The sequence below is a fragment of the Capricornis sumatraensis genome, chromosome 1 (assembly GCF_032405125.1).
Source record: "Capricornis sumatraensis isolate serow.1 chromosome 1, serow.2, whole genome shotgun sequence".
Taxonomy (NCBI): Eukaryota; Metazoa; Chordata; class Mammalia; order Artiodactyla; family Bovidae; genus Capricornis; species Capricornis sumatraensis.
Window position 1 is genome coordinate 156,964,062 of NC_091069.1, and position 17,162 is coordinate 156,981,223.

At 37.0% G+C, this 17,162-nt stretch overlaps 1 protein-coding gene across 2 annotated transcripts in view; it reads right to left on the reverse strand.

The window, feature by feature from the left end:
* The window catches only part of CBLB (Cbl proto-oncogene B), a 218,480-nt gene that overhangs the window by 44,898 nt on the left and 156,420 nt on the right, over positions 1–17,162 (reverse strand). For both annotated transcript variants that reach the window (XM_068990103.1, XM_068990168.1), the window contains 2 exons: positions 8,170–8,355; positions 6,046–6,411 (listed from right to left, as the gene is read on the reverse strand). In XM_068990103.1, the coding sequence (XP_068846204.1) occupies positions 6,046–6,411; positions 8,170–8,355 (552 nt within the window). The remainder of the gene's footprint in view (positions 1–6,045; positions 6,412–8,169; positions 8,356–17,162) is intronic.

The following is a 17,162-nucleotide window of genomic DNA, read 5'->3' on the forward strand; positions in this document are numbered from 1 at the left end:
TCCAGTAGTCATGTATAGATGTGAGAGTTGGAGTAGAAAGAAAGCTGAGCACTGAAGAATTGATGCTTTTGGACTCTGGTGCTGGAGAAGACTCTTGAGAGTCCCTTGGACAGCAAGGATATCTAACCAGTCAATCCTAAAGGAAATCAACCCTGAATGTTCCTTGGAAGGACCGATGCTGAAGCTGAAACTCCAATACTTTGGCTACCTGATACAAAGAGCCCACTCACTGGAAAAGACCCTAATGCTGGGAAAGATTGAGGACAGGAGGAGAAGGGGATGAAAGGGCATGAGAGGGTTAGATAACATCGTTGACTCAATGGAAATGAATTTGAACAAACTCTGAGAGATAATGAAGGAGAGGGAAGCCTGGTATATTGCAGTCCATGGAGTCACAAAGAGTCGGACACAACTGAGCAACTGAATAACAACAAAAATATTCTGATCCTATCGTTCCTGTGCCAAAAAAGCTTTAAAAGCACTGTTTTGTCTACCAAATTAAAAACAACATAGTCTAGAATATAAGATACTTCGTAACTGCTTTCATTTTTCGCTGCCGTGGTTTGACCGCCCGTGCTCACTCTCTGCATGCACTGGTCTGTCCAGCATCCACTTCCTGCACTGTGCTTACGTTCCCTCTCACATGCTGCTCCTTCCTGCCCTGTCTACACAAACAGTACCTACTGGTCTTTAAGGTCAGTAACCAGCGACTCTCTTGCAGGAAGAGAGTCTCTTTCTTTAGTCCTTCTTCTACCCTGCATCTCAATTAGAATGTTTTCCCTCCTTGGAGATCCCACATTGTATTTTCTAGATGCTTCTCTTAGGCCTCATCTGTTAGGTACCTGTGTATCTGTCTCATCCTCACTAGACTCTGCTTGATTTCTTTTGTATTCTCCTCAGTGTCTTGAATATCCTACTCATTTAAGTCAGAGAGGTTGAAGGAATAAGAATACTTATTAAGGGGAATTTACACTTGTGGAAGAAGTATAATCTGAGTTATCACAAAATTTATTATCAACTCTAGGTTACCCTAGATTAATATTTTTCTACATGCCTCAAAATTAATATTTTATTAATATTTTAATACATATTAAAATTAATATTTTTTACATGCCTTTCATACTAACTTTGGAGTTTGAAATGTTTTCTTATGGCTCAGATATCGCCTAAAAATTAACATTAAAGCATTTGGGGCCCTGGAGATGTAGGGAAAATACTATTGTGATAATGCTAGCACAATTAAGAAAAAGCTTTTTTAACATACAAAATCTGAAACACAACCTCCTTTTCCCCATCCCACACATGTAAACCCACAAGTGCACAAAACCGAAAACATGCTATAATTTATCCTCCAACAACATTAGATTAAAACTGCAACACTGTACACAGAGGACATATTCTCTGAAAGACAACACTTGAGATTCACAGATAAGTTTAAGGTCATTCTTATAAACATGTGCCTCTCTACCAAAATAGCAAAAGCCACAATATCAAAAAGAGGAATCATTCCATGTATTTATCTAGCAGTATCTTCAACAGATTCTGTGCACAGGGTCATTTAAGAACGATGTCACTTGAAGTAACATGACAAGTCAGAGATAGTGTTTAATCACATAAGAAACAGTAGCATTCTTAATCTTTTAAGAGGAACAAATAAAGACAGTTGGACAGTGTCAGTATGTGTACATAAGCAGATACATTTCAAGCTCCCAATATCTTAAAACATTTAGTGCGAATATTTTTACCTCAGATAATTAAAACAAATGAACCAGGAATAATAAGCAAATATCTATTCATATTCATAATATGAATTAAGGAACAGGTTCATAATGGGGCTGGAATTTGAGGGAATAGAAACAGTCCTATAGGAAAGAAATCTCATACCAGTAAAATAAAGCAACCTGATAACTCTTAGCTTGCAAGTTTCATGTTAAAAGGAGAGTAGTACCTTAGCTAACTTGATTATGCTAGGTGGGAAGGGGGAAGAGAATGGGGAGTAAATGAAAGTCACAGAAAATTCTTACATTCCATTTTAACTATGAATTAGAGGGCTTTTTTTTTCCTTAGAGCTCTCTACAGTTAGCAAAAAGAGCAATTAGCATTTAATTTATTCTTGCTGCCGTCACCATTTATCTAGTGAAGATGCAAATAAAAAGTGCAAATAGTTCTAATGGATGACGGGGGCTGGCACATCGACAGAGGACACGACAAAGGGGAGCGAGTCCTCACTGCATTTACAGAATGTTCAGTTTTATGAATTCCCTTTATGGTGCTCCATATGTACACTTAACTTTAAATTTTTAGTACTCATCTAAATTTTCTTACCTTTAAAAAGGGAAGATGATATTTGAGAAATTTCCTTTAATAAAACAAGTCTGAATGATAGTTGTTACTATTTGACACAAAAACACTATTTTCTTACTTTTGGAGACAACTAAGAAAATACGTTGGGTTATATGAAGATAATACATCAGTCTCCAAGTATCCAAGTCCCTATACCCTTTATTCCCAGGATAATATGTTTTTAAAAAAAGTTTTTAAAAACTGTACACAATGTATGTAGGGTGAGGATACATTTTAACACTAAGCATTTTCATTAATATATGAGTCTTCTTAAATCAAAATCATTCTCCAGTCCTTCATCCCTTCTCCTTTGTCTCCCTCTTACTGTGACTACCTATGTATAATGACTGCTTGTTTAAAAGAATAAAAAATCCTATTTTAAACACACACACAATAATTAACATTCTACTTTTGGCTGAAAGCCAGTGCTGGAACAAAACATTAAAAAAAAAAAAAAAGACCTCTCATACTGTTAGTGTACCATTACCGTCCTCATCCTCCAAGCCCTTTCCTGCCTGACTCGTGCCCACTGCCCACCTCCATCATCAGTTTCAGCACTGTAATAACTCAGCAATCAGTTATAGAGTGCCTTTGGAGTATTCATTAGGAACTATGCTGAATAAAAGGAGAGAGGAAGGGGAGAAAGAGATAGTGATTTCGGTTTTAAATTAAAAACAAAAATAAGAATTATTGTAAATGAAAATGAACTCCCTACCTAGTTTGGTTTTATTCCAGAACCAAGGGATATGGAGATTTAGATATCTGGAGGGAATAGATAACTATTCCCCTAGAAATGAAGTACTATTCTTGGTTCATTTCATAAAGTAAGGGAAGTAAGTGGAATTGGGAGCAAGGATGTAGTAAGTTGCTTGTACACACGAAGCCAGTAAGTTCTAGAGCCAGGAAGTAAAATTCAGGCCTGATTCCAGAGCATGGCTGATCTGTGTTGATCAGATTTTTTGTTAAAATGCAGCTATCTGATTTGCCTTATCATTTTTACTTCTGACTGAAGCAGTTGAGCAGATACTCTTCTACAAAAACACTTTGTTAAATTTGAAAGGGGCGAGAACACTGGGAAACTGGTTACCCTAATCGCCTGGAAAGTCTTGCATGTAGAAAGTATTTACAAATATATATTAAGTAATTAAATCAGTCTGGATTGAGGAACTACAAAGACATAAAATGAGAAACAAACTCCAATCCAAGGTCATGCAGAAAGGAACTACAGGATTCTAGATGGACTCATTCTTCCACCTGCTGAAGTCAGACTCTAACGTCTCCCAACAGTGAAATGAGAAGAATTAGGCTTTTTCTACTTTATGTCAGTTGTTACATGCTCTGTGGTCTACCAAAGTGGAACTATGTTTCCTTAAAAAGATAATAAAAAAGGAGACTAAGGGCAGACATGCTCTGTTTTATGGCATTTAATACATTATATATAAATCTTTCTTTATAATCTGCCTTAAGAGTCAAACAACTAGACTGAAATGAGAAATCTTACATGTCTAATTTGGGTTAAAATATTCAGTCTAGTTGTAACATGTAATTAAATTTGAGACTATAAGCACTGCAATGCTAATACACACAACATATGAGATTAGACCCTAAAGAATTTTAATTAGGATTATTTAGATAGAACTAAATAGATTCAGCTTTCAATAAGAGGGAAAGTTTGCAATTTATTCAATGTCCTCTGGGATATTAACATGTATCAAAGACAAGGACATGAAAGTTCACAGAAAAAAACATGTAAAGGAATCTTTATAGCTGAAATCACTATTATACATGAAGTTATTATACCTATAGTTAATTATAGTTAATATAATAAAATAAAATTCCCTACCTATAAGCAATTATAACTCTAATTTTAAAAACTACCACCATTCACAGAAAAATTAATAGCCTATGTTCTAGGGCTTAGAAGGGCAAGATTATATTAGTGTTAAGATTACATAACATATTATCTAAGAAAAACCCTGAAACAAGAGGTCTTCAATGAACTGGATAGTATAATTATTATATTTTAAGTATTTCTCAAGTTCATTCAGGAAATAAGTTGTAATATGTTGCTAAGATATAACTATTCATATCAGAGCTTGTCTGAACATTCTCTTGAAGTCAAGTGTGACCATGTATGAATGAAAAGTAATAGAGACTAAAGGGGGGAAAAAATCACTGGGAAAAAAGACAAGTCATTCTTACCAAGATTCTAGGTTGTAGAAACATACTTTTGAGGATAAAGTCTCCATTTTTAGATAACATTATAAAAATGCTTTTACAAGTGCTATCTCTTCCATTTACATCACCTTTACATGACCTTAGAGAAAATCTTTACAGATCTTCATATTTATAATAGATGAAAGACTGAAGATACCAACAGGAGGCACTAACAAAAACTTTCTGGAAACCGTCACCACTCTTCCCCTTTGTTTTGAGTGCCAGAGTAGACAGTTTTGACCCCTGCTATCCTGGCCACTCTAATAATACTTAATTATTAGGAAAACTAATAATATTATACAAAGTATTCCTTCACACATGTGCATGCACACACATATGTGCACATACACAGAGGAATTTAGTGCAAGCCATTTTTCACACTTGTTTCTTGATTAACTCACCCACTACAAACAATCGTCTGGAAGGAACAGTCTACTCCCCTAAAATAACAACTTAAGATCAAAAGAGATAGGAACACTTTAACATTACAGTGTTCAAAAGAGGCAAAGCCTTCTGCAGCTGAAGGAAGATGGTGACAATCTAATCCCAGAGTCAAAAACATCATGGAAGCAAATACCAGGAAACATGACAGGGCAGCTCTGTCAAGGGCCCACTGAGGGGTCTACACTCAATGATTTCTGCTGTTGCCTCTTGGTTTCCTGTGTGCTTAAATTCTTTCCTGTACATGTAACTGACAGTGGTGATATATATCGTGTTACTCATTATGTGTGAGGGTCTCTTTCAGTATTACAGAGAAAGAGCTTGCTCTGTAACAGTGAACTAAAAAACTTGGTGTTTTGATGTATGTGAGAAGTTTAATTTACCTGTCTAAGGTATACTCTCCCAGGCAACAATAATTCCAAGGACTGATTGCCGATATGCTATAATAATACAGCACTTTTTAAAATTAGATGGAACTAGAAGAGTTGGGATTGCCTGGTGGCTCAGAGAGCAAAGAGTCTGCCTGCAATGCAGGAGACCCGGGTTCAATCCCTGGGTTGGGAAGATTCCTCAGAGAAGGGAATGGCAACCCACTCCAGTACCCTTACCTGGAGAATTCCATGGACAGAGAAGCTCGGTAGAATGCAGTCTATGGTGTCGCAGAGTCGGACACAACTGAGTGACTAGCACTTTCCCACACTTTTTCCATTTTTTCAGAAGAGTCAAAAAAGTGCTAATTCTCCCATGACAATTTATTAATGGGAAAATATTATGCCGATGAAATAAGAGAAGGTATACTAAACTTCTGGCAAATTGTCTAGTGTCTTCCTATGAAAATTAAATCATTATTTATACTCTTCTTCCTGACTTCCTTTAGGTTCAAGTTTTAATAAGCTTCTGATTATTTATAACTTGCAGATAATTATAAAGACTTGCAGGGAAATGTCACACTAGACACAAAAAAACATGGCCCAACCTTTTATACTACCTCCTATCAGAAGATTATAAGCAGGTTGTTTAGCTGCTTCTTTGTGTATTTCTTACCTTGGCTCCTTCTAAAGGCAAGTCATTGCGTCTGTGTTTCCGGAGAAGCACTGGGTCAGAGCCCATCCGACTATGCCGTCCATTTGCACTGGAACTCGCCGTGATTCCAGGCTTCGGAGAGCCATCCCCAAGGAGGCGACATCCCACCGACTGATTAGTCCCCAGCACATCCCGCGGGCACCAGGCTTCAAGAGGCATGGGCTGGTCTCTGGAAGGCACACTCTCCACGTGATGGAAGTGACGACTCAGTCTGTTGTCAGGGGGCACTGGGGGAGGTCTCTCGGGTGGAGGGGGAGGAGGGTCTCTTAAGGGCGGTGGTGGGGCTGGGAGTGGTTTATCTTGTTTTCTCACCATGCAAGGAGAAGACTGGAGAAACACAAGAGGAAAAAAGAAAAGGTGTTCCATGCACTGAAATGCCTTCCAGACGAACATATTATTGCTTTTGTTTTCTAAGCCATACTAGAGCTTTATTAGATTCCCGTGCCTTCTTTTAATGAATTTCTTTTATCACCAATTAATGAAAGTTTAAAAAATTATGAAAGACTCAAATATATCTCATTAAGATTTCTTTGTAAAAAATGAATATGTAAACTCAAAATTTAGGATTATAATGACTACAGGAAAAAAAGCAGCAGAATATCAAAATTATATGATGATTCTGACCAGTTGACATTAAAATAATGAGTCATTAAGTATTTTATTTGCACATGTCTATGATTTAAGAGAGACAGCAGAAACCATCAAGAAGTTGTTGTTCTGCTTTTTAAAAGAGCACTTTGATTTGCAACATCTCTGAAAAACAGAAAATGTTGGGTTTGTTAGTTTTGTTTTCACCTCTATAATACAAAGCAACTGACAAGGGCAAGATGTGCTCTCGTTCTTTACCAGTCATTAGGTGGCGCTAGTGGTAAAGAATCCACCTGCCGACATAGGACACGCGGGTTCGATCCCTGGCTGGGAACGATCTCCTGGAGAAGGAAATGGTAACCTACTCCAGTATTCCTGCCTAGAAAAATTCCACGGACAGAGGATCCTGGGCAGGCTATAGTTCGTGAGGCTGCAAAGAGTCGGACGTGACTGCGCATAGACACACATACCAGAAGAATGAAAAATCACAAATAATAGAGCAGCGTTACTTATAGACCTTACTTGAATTGTACTGATCCTTGGGGGAAAAAAACAGTTTGTTCTTATGTGGAAATATAAACGAATAAGCTGCTAAACTGATCTATGTGACTTTCGCAGGCTTTATTTTCATTTACACAGTTCATCTGACAAATGATTTGTGCTTTCATTGTTAGAAAATATTGCAGAAAAAAGGAATGTGTTGTGTTTACATAATTCTGACTAAGTAACATCCTAAAAAGTCTTAATATGATCTTAAAACTATGCTAATTGTAATGTAGAAAAATCCAGTACTACTAAAACACTGTGTTTCCAACTAGTTTTACGCTGTAAAGCATATCACCAAATGGAATTAATGTTTAAAATCTTATATTTAATAAAGCAAAATATTCCCTTATCAAATTTAGAAAAAAAAATCTGCACAGAACTAAAATAAATTGTGGGCTTAAATGTACAGATAGAATTATGTCTTTAATATTAAAGAGTAACATAATTACTTTGAAAATACTCTAATTCTTTGTAATTAATTCCTTCATATATAAAAGGTACATACAATTCCCTCTTCTGAGTCACCTTGAAACATGGGTGATAATTTATCACATCTTAAGCCTTTATGCAAATACACTTCCGTAACATTTTTCTTGTCAAGACACTATGAAAATGAGTACAAAATATCATTTAATAAGAACATGCAATTTATTTTAATACATATAATGACCTTTTAAATCCATTTTACAGAATAACTATACTTACTCTACTGTTTATTTTAGCAAATCAGGGGGCTGTTACAGAAGTGCTTTCTTTGAATAATGATGCAACTCTTACAGTAATAAAGGCAAGGAATATAATAGTGGAATTGCTATACACAAAATGAGAAACCCATCAAAGTAGCTCATACACAAGAGCATAAGAAATATGATTAATGGAGATTTAAAAACCTGAGCCATCAATAATCATCACATAAAACTAATATCTGTGTTTCTAGCAATATTGATTTACCTTTGGTGAACCAGTTGGGCTGCCACAGGGAGACCGAACTATGCCTTTCTGAATTAGGTCCAGGCGAGGAGGCACTGGTGGGAGGCTTAGATGAGGGATCTGGAGAGGGTCTGGGTGTGGCTTTCTTCTCTGTGCCAGGGGAGACGACCCAGGTGATGTGACTGGGGAATTCTGCCTGTCAGTGCACTAGAATACAGAAAGAGAATGATGCTGCTGATGTGATGTGTGAAGTGTGTACCTTTCAGCTCTTAAGGCATTTGGTTTTGAGAAGGGATCTGCCATTGAACATCTGTTAAAATAAACTCACTTAGTTTACTCTGATTAATAGATGGAAAGAGCACACATTGTTCCCCCAAGGACAGTGTTATGTAAAGAATAAACAGATTAGTTTCTCCTACATATTGCACAAGGGGCCGAGGAAAAAAGCAGCCGAAGTGCAGTTTGAAGACAATCAAATGCAGGCCTTCTTCTAGAAACCCGTCTCCACAAAAACACAATGCAGTGATGCACATTGCTCTTGGTTATCTATGTTATAGAATTTTCTTAGCTGTTTCTTAGGTGTTATAGAATCTTCTTAGTGTACAAATCTTTCTGTTCCATATAAAATATGTATAATATCTAATGTATAATCTACTTTAATGAATACAATCAGACAGGTTTTTCTTAAGTTGTATATTTATAATAAACAGCTTTAAGAACAAATATTTCCCCCTAGGTCTTCACATAGAAATTAAATCCTCAAGTTAAATGTTCTTTAAAAACAATTAAACCTAGGAAACTCTGTACTTCTAAAACATGATACTATTACAGGGTTTCCATGTTATTTGGTAGATAAAAGAGCACCAAAAAGCCATCAATAAGTACTGATTTGTATGTATGTATGTAATCCTTCTGATTTGTAGGTATGTATATACTTCACTGGTGGCTCAGACAGTAAAGCGTCTACCTACAATGCAGGAGACCCGGTTCAATCCCTAGGTCAGGAAGATCTCCTGGAGAAGAAAATGGCAACCCAGTCCAGTATTCTTGCCTGGAGAATCCCATGGACCAAGGAGCATGGTAGGCTACAGTCCATGGGGTCACAAAGAATCAGATACAACTGAGCGAATTCACTGTCATGCAACCTTTTCTATTTCCAAAGAGTGTGTGTACGTGTGTGCGTCAGACATACGCTGATTTCCATATTTGATATAAAAGTTATCCTAATTAAACAATATTCTATTCTGAAATACCAGGCAGTTTTCTTTTCAAGGCTAAGTTACTACCTATTTATTTGGAGATCTAGGCTTATGCTTGATACTTAATATTAATCTAACATGCTTTGATATTCATCTGTTTCCTAGTGTGAGTATTTATGAAGAATTTGAAGCTTGTGTTTAAGCCATTTTCCCCCTAACATTACTCACCTTTACAAGAGTAGTCAATGTCAACTGTCAATTTAATTTCAACTCTAGCAGCAGTGAGAAATTTCCTTAACTGAGATGAGATAATAAATTTGTGTTCACATCCACACTAAGTTACATCATGAAAGGTTTTCGTTTTTAATTTACTAAAATTGAGGTCTGTCTGATTTTTTTCTTATGACTAGACTAGCCTTATGGGTTTCTAGGAGGAAGACCATGTTGATCAACTAACACTTTAATCCCATCACATCAAGGGTCTACACTATCAATGTGATTTCATCGCTACTGAGGCATTGACTGTCAGGGTTGCTACACTATAAAATTACTTTTTCTACCCTTTCCCTTACTCTACTCTTTGCAAGAAAGTTACTACGTGAACCCCACATCAAAGGAGTTGGGACTTGCTCTTTTAAAATAAGCATGTCTGAGCAGAAGCTTCCACACTATATTTCAGGTATACCTGAATATTGTCATGAAATCACTGAACTATCAATTCTCTGCCTCTCTACTCTCTGCCAAATAACTGAAAAACAGGTCAATAAATGCTGATGTACTTTCACATGCAAATTTTAAGAACATTTCTTTTTATTCATTTCATGGTTCTCTTTATATTTCTTACCTTGTGATAAGGCAAAACATTCGACTGTTACTTAATTGAAGGAAAAAAAGTAGAAACTCTAGAGTCATAACCTGATTTTAATGCAGCTAGTCACTCTTACTAGTAAAACAACAGCTTTACCCCAAAGGCCATGGAGCCTCAGATGGTCATGAATTTGAACCTGATGGAGTAAAACCAATCAAAAATGATCACACAACAGAAAAAAATCCTGATGTCAAACTACAAGAATCACAGTATAAAGCAACTCAGATCAGGAGAGGTCACCAGAAATCTAATTCTACCCAATTCCCATTAAGGATAAATTACATTATTTGAGAACTAGCGAAACTGATCTGGTTATTATTCTTTACAAAAAAAGATTCAAGAAACAAAGTTATCTTATGTAAGTTTTACATATATACAAACACACACAGAGAATACAAAGCATGTCACTGTTTCAGTTACTTGGAGAGAAATTTTTCAGTGCTAGGTCCATTCACAGGAGAAGGGGGTGACAGAATATGAGATGGGTGAATGGCATCGTCAACTCAGTGGACATCAATGGAGACCGAGCAAACTCCAGGAGATAGCAAAGGACAGGGAAGCCTAGTGTGCTGCAGTCCATGGGGTCACAAAGAGTCGGACATGACTTAGCAAGTGAACAACAACAACGTGCATTCACTGCAAAGACTATCTATGCTCCACCACGCATTTTTCTTCCACAACTATCTGCCTGCTTCCTTAATTACCTGGAACAGGAAGGAGAATTCTGAGAGTCAACGGCCCACTGTCACCATCAAAACTTGACTTCTGCTTTAATTACTAATTTAAGATTTAAGCCATACCAAATCCCCAAGAAAAAGAAATGCAAAAAAGCAAAATGGCTGTCTGAGGAGGTCTTACAAATATCTGAGAAAAGAAGAGAAGCGAAAAGCCAAGGAGAAAAGGGAAGATATACCCATTCGATGTAGAGTTCCAAAGAACAGCAAGGAGAGATAAGAAAGCCTTCTTCAGTGATCAATGCAAAGAAATGGAGGAAAACAATAGAATGGGAAAGACTAGAGATCTCTTCAAGAAAATCAGAGATAACAAGGGAACATTTCATGCAAAGACAGGCTCAATGAAGGACAGAAATGGTATGGACTTAACAGAGGCAGAAGATATTAAGAAGCAGTGGCAAGAGTACACAGAACTATACAAAAAAGATCTTCATGACCCAGATAATCATGATGGTGTGGTCACTCAGACTCACCTAGAGACAGACATTCTGGAATGTGAAGTCAAGAGGGCTTTAGGAAGCATCACTATGAACAAAGCTAGTGGAGGTGATGGAATTCCAGTTGAGCTATTTCAAATCCTGAAAGATGATGCTGCGAAAGCATTGCACTCAATATGCCAGCAAATGTGGAAACCTCAGCAGCAGCCACAGGACTGGAAAAGGTCAGTTTTCATTCCAATCCCAAAGAAAGGCTATGCCAAAGAATGCTCAAACTACTGCACAGTTGCACTCATCTCACACACTAGTAAAGCAATGCTCAAAATTCTCTAAGCCAGGCTTCAGCAATAAGTGAACCATGAACTTCCTGATGTTCAAGCTGGTTTTAGAAAAGGCAGAGGAACCAGAGATCAAATTGCCAACATCTGCTGGATCATCGGAAAAGCAAGAGAGTTCCAGAAAAACATCTATTTCTGCTTTATTGACTATGCCAAAGCCTTTGACTGTGTGGATCACAATAAACTGTGGACAATTCTGAAAGAGATGGGAATACCAGACCACCTGACCTGCCTCTTGAGAAATCTGTATGCAGGTAAGGAAGCAGGAGTTAGAACTGGACATGGAACAACAGACTGGTTCAAAATAGGAAAAGGCGTATGTCAGGCCTGCATATTGTCACCCTGCTTATTTAACTTCTATGCAGAGTACATCATGAGAAACGCTGGGCTGGAGGAAGCACAAGGTGGAATCAAGATTGCCGGGAGAAGTATCAATAACCTCAGATATGGAGATGACACCACCTTTATGGCAGAAAGTGAAGAAGAACTAAAAAGCCTCTTGATGAAAGTGAAAGAAGAGAGTGAAAAAGTTGGCTTAAAGCTCAACATTCAGCAAACTAAGATCATGGCATCTGGTCCCATCACTTCATGGCAAATAGATGAGGCAACAATGGAAACAGTGGCTGATTTTATTTTTCTGGGCTCCAAAATCACTGCAGATGGTGATTGCAGCCATGAAATTAAAAGACACTTACTCCTTGGAAGGAAAGTTATGACCAACCTAGATAGCATATTAACAAGGAGAGACATTACTTTGTCAACAAAGGTCCCTCTAGTCAAGGATATGGTTTTTCCAGGGCTCATGTATGGATGTGAGAGTTGGACTATAGAGAAAGGTGAGTGCCGAAGAATTGATGCTTTTGAACTGTGGTGTTGGAGAAGACTCTTGAGAGTTCCTTGGACTGCAAGAAGAGCCAACCAATCCATTCTAAAGGAGATCAGTCCTGGGTGTTCATTGGAAGGACTGATGTTGAAGCTGAAACTCCAATACTTTGGCCACCTGATGCGAAGAGCTGATTCATTTCAAAAGACCCTGATGCTGGGAAAGACTGAGGGCAGAAGGAGAAGGGGACGACAGAGGATGAGATGGTTGGATGGCATCACAGACTCGATGGACATGGGTTTGGGTGGACTCCGGGAGTTGGTGATGGCCATGGAGGCCTGGGGTGCTACGGTTCACGGGGTTGTAAAGAGTTGGACACGACTGTGCAACTGAACTGAACTGAAATTCCTAGGATTTTTAAGTAATGGGATGCACTTGTTTTGAATTGGGTGAACTGTTAAGATACTGAAAGACTATACTGAAAATACTCAGACAGACATCCAAACCAAGGTGTATGGTGCAGCAGTAATCCTGAACATCTACACTCCTCCAGACAAGCACCCTCTCCACAATTCTGTGAATGTAATCTGAAGCAAATCTTAAGAATAGTTCATACTACACTCTCAAAGTGATTTTCTACTGTCCTCCTCAAAGACTACTGTATTTTGAAGCATTATAGTATCTGTAAGTTGGTTTAGTCATAAGTATTTAATGGAGTGTATATCAGTAGTGAAGAATTTTTTTTTACCTTTATTGATTATGCGGTCTAAATTTACCATAACTTATTCATTTTCCAGATTTCTCCTAAATCACATCAAAATTCCCATGTCTAATAGTCTAATAGTGCCCTTTAAATAATAATGCCTTTTTCTTTGCTGAAGCCTTTTTGTTGTCTCTGTGAACAATTCTGAAACTAGAATAGGGAAACTTTGTATTAACTTTTATTGCTGGGAAAATTCAAATGCTAACTATGAATATTTGTGAACATTTTTAGTAGATGGTCACATTAAAGGTCAATCAATTATATTTTTCCCTTCCTCTTTGAAAGTCTAAAAAGAAAAGAAGTCTTATACAATGCTTCACAAGCCCGCTCACACTATCTTCTTTGCCTAATATCTATCATATTCTTTTATTTACCCCTCAGCGATTTGAAAGAGCTCTGTATATATTAGGATAGTGAACCTCTAATCTGTTTTAACAGTAGTGAAAAAATTTTTTCTTATTTTGTCTTTTAAATTTTTTAATAGCAGAAATTTTATTTTTAAAGAAGAGACTTTACTACTGCTGGTTTTAAGCTTCTAATGAATAAATAAAATTAATTAGTATAATAAAAAGGCATACTAATCAATGGTTTTTTAAAAGGATCTTATCCTTTTTGCATAGCCTTACATGAAATCCTTTTTAGTTACTCCATTTCTTTCTGTTCACAGTATTAGGTTAGAACAAGTAAATGGAAAGCTAGAAAAGATTAACTAGGAAAGTAGGAAGTAGAAAGTAGGATGTGGACACAGAATTAACTGTATAGAATTTATTGTACAGTATAAAGAAAATCATTTATATAGAGGCAACTGTAAGAACTATGAAGGATGTAATCATCCTTTCAAGTTATAGGTTAGCTGATTTGAACGATTCCATCCCTTTATATTGATTTTAGTTATTCTCAAATTTTTCTGGAGCTATTTCAAATCCTGAAAGATGATGGTGTTAAAGTGCTGCACTCAATATGTTAGCACATTTGGGAAACTCGGCAGTGGTCACAGGAGAAAGGACAGTTTTCATTCCAACCCCAAAGAAAGGTAGTGCCAAAGAATGTTCAATCTACCACAAAATTGCACTCATCTCACACACTAGCAAAGTAATGATCAAAAATTTCCAAGCTAGGCTTCAATAGTACGTGAACTGAGAACTTCCAGATTTTCAAGCTGGATTTAGAAAAAGCAGGGGAACCATAGATCAAATTGCCAACATCTGTTGGATCATAGAAAAAAAAAAAAAAACAAAACAAGAGAATTCCAGAAAAACATCTCCTTCAGCTTCACTGACTATGCCAAAGCCTTTGACTGTGTGGATCACAACAAACTGGAAAATTCTTCAAGAGATGGGAATCCCAGACTATCTCCCCTGCCTCCCGAAAAACCTGTATGCAGGTCAAGAAGCAACAGTCAGAACCGGACATGGAACAATAGACTGGTTCCAAATTGCAAAAGGAGTACACCAAGGCTGTACACCTGCTTATATCTAACTTAGCATGCAGAGTATATCACATGAAATGCCGGGCTGGATGAAACACAAGCTAAATCAAGACTGCAGGGAGAAAGTCAATAAACTCAGATATGAAGATGGAAATCCTTATGACAGCAAGCAAAGAGTAACTAAAGGGCCTCCTGATGAAGGTGAAAGAGGAGAGTGAAAACGTTGGCTTCAAACTCAACAATCAAAAAGGAGGATCATGGCATCCAGTCAAGGAAACAGTGAGAAACTTTATTTTTTGGGGCTCTAAAATCATTGCAGATGGTGACTACAGCCATGAAATTAAAAGACGCTTGCTCCTTGGAAGAAAATCTGTGACAAATCTAGACAGCATATTAAAAAGCAGAGACATTACTTTGTCAACAAAGGTCTGTATAGTCAAAGCTATGGTTTTTCCAGTAGTCGTGTATGGATGTGAGAGCTGGACCATAAAGAAGGCTGAGCACCAAAGAACTGATGCTTTTGAACTGTGGTGTGGGAGAAGACTCTGGAGTCCCTTGGACTGCAAGGCGATCCAACCAGCCAATCCTAGAGGAAATCAGTCCTGGATATTCATTGGAAGGACTGATGCTGAAGCTCCAATTCTTTGGCCACCTGATACAAAGAGTCAACTCATTAGAAAGACCCTGATGCTGTAAAAGATTGAAGGCAGGAGGAGAAGAGGACAGCAGAGGACAAAATGTTTGGATGGCATCATCGACTCAACGGACATGAGCTTGAGCAAGCTCCAAGAGATGGTGAAGGACAGGGAAGCTCGGTGTGCTGCAGTCCATGTGGTTACAAGAGTCAGACACAGCTGAGTGACTGAACTAAAACAACCCTTGTTTTCAGAACTTCAGAATATATGCTCTTTCCACCCCCTGTCCCATTTCCACTCCTTTTAAAATACAAAAGCTGATTGCCTTGATTCCTGCCTGTATTATCATCAGTTCAGTTCAGTCACTCAATCGTGTCTGAGTCTTTGCAACCCCATGGACTGTAGCACACCAGGCTATCTCTTTCTTTGGGATATTATCATCACACCAGCCTATTTGTCTAACTAACAATTTCTCTTAAGTTCTTTAATACTGGTTGTTGATGAGCTGCCTTTAACAAACTGGAGTCCTGGGGCTCTAGAAATTTAAAGACCACATTTGATTCTTTTATGTGTCTACATACTCACCAATTTCTCCAAACCCTTTGCTTCATAAAATGATAAAATGTTCTAATTTTTCTGACAAAATTTACAGAATTCTTTAGCACTTAGAATAGGAGACCAATAACTATCACAAAGAACAGAGAAATCTAAATTTGCAATTTTAACAGAAAATCCTGAGAGAAAAGGCCCGAGAAGTAAAGTAGTCAAAAGCTCATCTCAGCATGCTCAGCAATTACCACAAATAATCGAGGACTCATTGTATTTTAGTCACTCTTCATTTTATCCACACCTTTTAAAGAGAGATTTTGTAAAAGCCTTATTAATAAGATCCATTATTATGGAAATAGGAAAACATCTGGTAAGAAACTTCAAACCCTGCCAGGCTATTATTAAAAACAGGATAAGAGAAAATCTCTCCAGTCACTAGTAAGATCAGCGTTCTGACAATCTCAGCGATAATCAAAGTCAAATTTATAGCATTTCTAAGAAGATTTTTACTTAATGAATTTTCATGTCTGAACAAGGTAGATACAAGAATTATAAGGGTGATTAAAAGGACAACATTTCTCTAAATACGTGAAAATTAATGAAGGACACTGATAAAACATCATAGAAAATATAATATTCCAAGTAAAATATTCTAATAAAATAGAATTAAAATAAAACATTTTATTTTCATTCCAACTATTCCTTTGGTTATTCTTTACTCATAGTCATTTGTAAACATAACAAAATCAAGATTTTAACAGCCCACACAGTATATTATTCAGAAGATATCCATTACAGAAATATTTATACACACACACACCCATGTGTCATTTGTAATGTCTAATTTAATATTTAAGTAATTACCAAATGCCTAATATGTTTAAATAATGGGATGGTCTTGATGTTAATTGGGTGAATTGCTAAGATATTAAAAGGGTATATTGAAAATGCTCAGACAGACATCTGAATGAATTGTGTTGTCTATTTTGGAGTACCGTACCATTGTTCCTTTTTAGATAACAAATGCTTACATGAGGAACATGGTATAAGAGTAATAATATGGTCATTTCATGCTTAGACTGCTTATCCACAGTTGCACTTCAAGAAATCTCAATACGTAGGAATTCAGGGAAGAATTTGTAGTGAAAAAGAAAAGTGCTTCCAACTTGATCTACAGACTGAATGCAATCCCAATTAAAATCCCAGCAAGTAATATTTTAGATATCGTTAAACTGATTC